The sequence below is a fragment of the Sceloporus undulatus genome, chromosome 1 (assembly GCF_019175285.1).
Source record: "Sceloporus undulatus isolate JIND9_A2432 ecotype Alabama chromosome 1, SceUnd_v1.1, whole genome shotgun sequence".
NCBI lineage: Eukaryota > Metazoa > Chordata > Lepidosauria > Squamata > Phrynosomatidae > Sceloporus > Sceloporus undulatus.
This window is the reverse complement of record NC_056522.1, coordinates 174,815,210-174,818,139: the sequence shown is the minus strand read 5'-3', so window position 1 is coordinate 174,818,139 and position 2,930 is coordinate 174,815,210. Positions and strand designations below refer to the sequence as shown.

The 2,930-nt window shown below is 51.3% G+C and overlaps 1 protein-coding gene across 1 annotated transcript in view; it reads left to right on the top strand.

Moving 5' to 3' along the window:
- The first annotated feature begins 1,381 nt into the window (after positions 1-1,381).
- TFAP2D (transcription factor AP-2 delta) overlaps positions 1,382-2,930 on the top strand; it is a 69,675-nt gene continuing 68,126 nt past the window's right edge. The window contains exons 1-2 of the mRNA XM_042445173.1: positions 1,382-1,450; positions 2,337-2,665. Of these exons, the coding sequence (XP_042301107.1) occupies positions 1,412-1,450; positions 2,337-2,665 (368 nt within the window). The 5' untranslated portion in view covers positions 1,382-1,411. The remainder of the gene's footprint in view (positions 1,451-2,336; positions 2,666-2,930) is intronic.

The following is a 2,930-nucleotide window of genomic DNA, read 5'->3' as shown; positions in this document are numbered from 1 at the left end:
CACAGGAGAGAGAGGGAGAGAGATGGGAGAAGGAGGAGGAGGAGGAGGAAGCGCTTTGGCGGAGAAGAGCCTCCTGTCCTCACTTTCGGTCCTGGCAAGGTCCATTCGTTCAGGAGAGGGGGCTGAGATGGTAAAAGTACACCCAGCACGCAGAGGAAGCCTCTCCTGGGATTGTCCTAAATGTGTACATCAGTAAATATAACCCTTAAATCAGCCTTCATCAAGCCCATTCTTCCGAATAAAGTAAACAAAGCCCCAGTAGAAGTGGACTGACTGTCCATTCGGACACAAACGCCCAAGGTTTGTCACTTCTCCTCTCCCATTTCCCTGGCATTCCGCCGCCGCCTTTGCTTTGTGTCTGTGAGCTTGCGGGTCTCTCTCTCCCTCGGTCTATATTCAGCCTTTATGACTGGAACATATATCAAATGTGTGTGTGTGTGTCTGTGTGTGTGTGACACAAATCTCATATAAGTTATTTCCTTCAAATGCTGTTATAAAACCCAATGTAATTTTGCCTAGGTTGTCCTAGGGATGCTGGGCTATGAGGGTGGCTTTAATTTCGGATCTTGTGTTTTGTTTTGTTTTTAAAGAAATCTAGACGCCTTCCTGTAATTCCAGTTTCATACTAATCCAGTCCTCTGTTTTGGTCACTATTGGGGAAAATCTAAAGGGGAAAAAACAAACCCCAAAAAACAACCCCAAACCAAAGCAAAAGCCGAAACTCTGGAGTCAACAAGAAGGAGCACTCACCTATTGAAAAAGAGTAGTTGCAATTAATCTAGATTGCTTTGAGATTTAACTCTTCACAACGATATCTGTCTAAAAAGGCCCCTTTCGAAAAGATTAGATCCCGCATTAGGTCTGCGAAGGGGCGAAAGAAAGGCTTCATAAAAGAGTGAAGGCGAAAATGTGTAAAAACGTTGAAAGAACCTACAGTTCCTTATTAGGCGAAGATACAATATTTATTCCTTGTCTCCTGGGATGAAGCTGCTCTATCTATTGTCCTCCCAGTTCTCAGTGCTGATGCTTAATTTTCAAAACTTCTATATTACCAAGGGACCTACGACATCAGCCAAAGAAATACCCAGCAAGTACAAAATCTGATCCGGGGAGCTGCTTTTGTGCAGAGGGGAAAAATTGTTCCTACAGGTTTTTTAAAAGGCTGAATGGTGGAAAAAAGCTGGAGACTCTGCGAAGCCTCTTTGTCTTTAGATAAGAATATTCTCTACACGTGTATATTATATATATGTAGATCCCACATCTGGGGGAAACGGGAAACGCCTGCATTTTTATTTTTTTTATTTTTTTAAAAAAAGAATTATTGCCAGTTTGATGGTCGACTTGGTTCTTTCTTGTCCTTTTAAATTTGGAGAAGGGATTTCATCCTGAGCCTCCTTCGGAAGAACCCAAAATGTCAACTACCTTTCCAGGACTCGTCCACGATGCGGAGGTATTGTGTGTGTGTGTGTGTGTGTAGGAGAGACAGAGAGAGAAACTGTGTGTGTGTGTGTGTATGTGTGCCTGTGTGTGCTTATGTATGTGTATGTATGTGTAAGAGAGAGAGAGAGAGAGTTCCTGTGTGTGGTTGTTTCCTTTTCTTTTCTTTTTTTGTTAATCCACATTGGACCGTTACATTTAATTATAATCCGGCTTCAGAGAGGACCTCGAGAAGGAAAGGGAGAAAATACGTTATGACATCTGTCGCCAGGAAAGGGGCGAACCCCATTGCCGCATCCAAACGGTTGCCGGGACGGAAAGAGACTTACCGCCCTAAAAAACATGGTGCTAAAATGGAAGGGGCCAAAGAGTAGTACTACTACTGCGAGTAACCGGGGAGGGAGAAGGAGCAATGGGGGGATCCGGGGGCCGAGCAGGGACGGAAGGGACCGCTTTGGGACGGAGAGCCTTCGCCCGGGAAGGGCTTCCAGGCAAGTCAGGAGAGAAGGAGAGAGTGAAAGAGAGAGATCCAAGGATCCGGGGATCCGGGGATGGGAACCCATCTGAGGGCAGCCCTACTGGACGTGGAGGGTTTAGGTTTAGTTGGGGCACTTTCTCCGGCCAACAGCCCAGCAGCATCAGCATCAGGTGGATTTCCAGGCGGTGTGTTGCCTCCTGGCTTGGCTTTGGTACCAGGGACATGGGGGGGGAGGGGGGTCCTCCTCTCTCGCTTCCTCGGGTTTTGGTTTTTAACACCCAGGAGCTCACCCCCTAGCCCTGCCTGTCGGGTGGCGGCATTGCGGAGGCGAGCCTCTGGGAGGCGGCCCGGGGGCTCTTCCCCGATGCCGAGCCGGCCCTGCCTGGCTTCCTACTACTCCCTGTTCCCTTCTGCCTTCCAGATCCGCCATGACGGCTCCAACAGCTACCGCTTGATGCAGCTAGGCTGCCTGGAGTCGGTGGCCAACTCCAGCGTCGCCTACTCGTCCTCCTCGCCCCTCGCCTACTCCGCCACCGGCACGGACTTCGCCTCGCCCTACTTCTCCGCCAACCACCAGTACACCCCGCTCCACCACCAGTCCTTCCACTACGAGTTCCAGCACGGCCACCCGGCCGTCAACCCGGACGCCTACTCCCTCAACTCCCTCCACCACTCCCAGCAGTACTACCAGCAGATCCACCATGGCGAGCCCGCAGACTTCCTCAACCTCCACAACGCCCGGGCCCTTAAACTCCAGCGTCGCCTACTCGTCCTCCTCGCCCCTCGCCTACTCCGCCACCGGCACGGACTTCGCCTCGCCCTACTTCTCCGCCAACCACCAGTACACCCCGCTCCACCACCAGTCCTTCCACTACGAGTTCCAGCACGGCCACCCGGCCGTCAACCCGGACGCCTACTCCCTCAACTCCCTCCACCACTCCCAGCAGTACTACCAGCAGATCCACCATGGCGAGCCCGCAGACTTCCTCAACCTCCACAACGCCCGGGCCCTTAA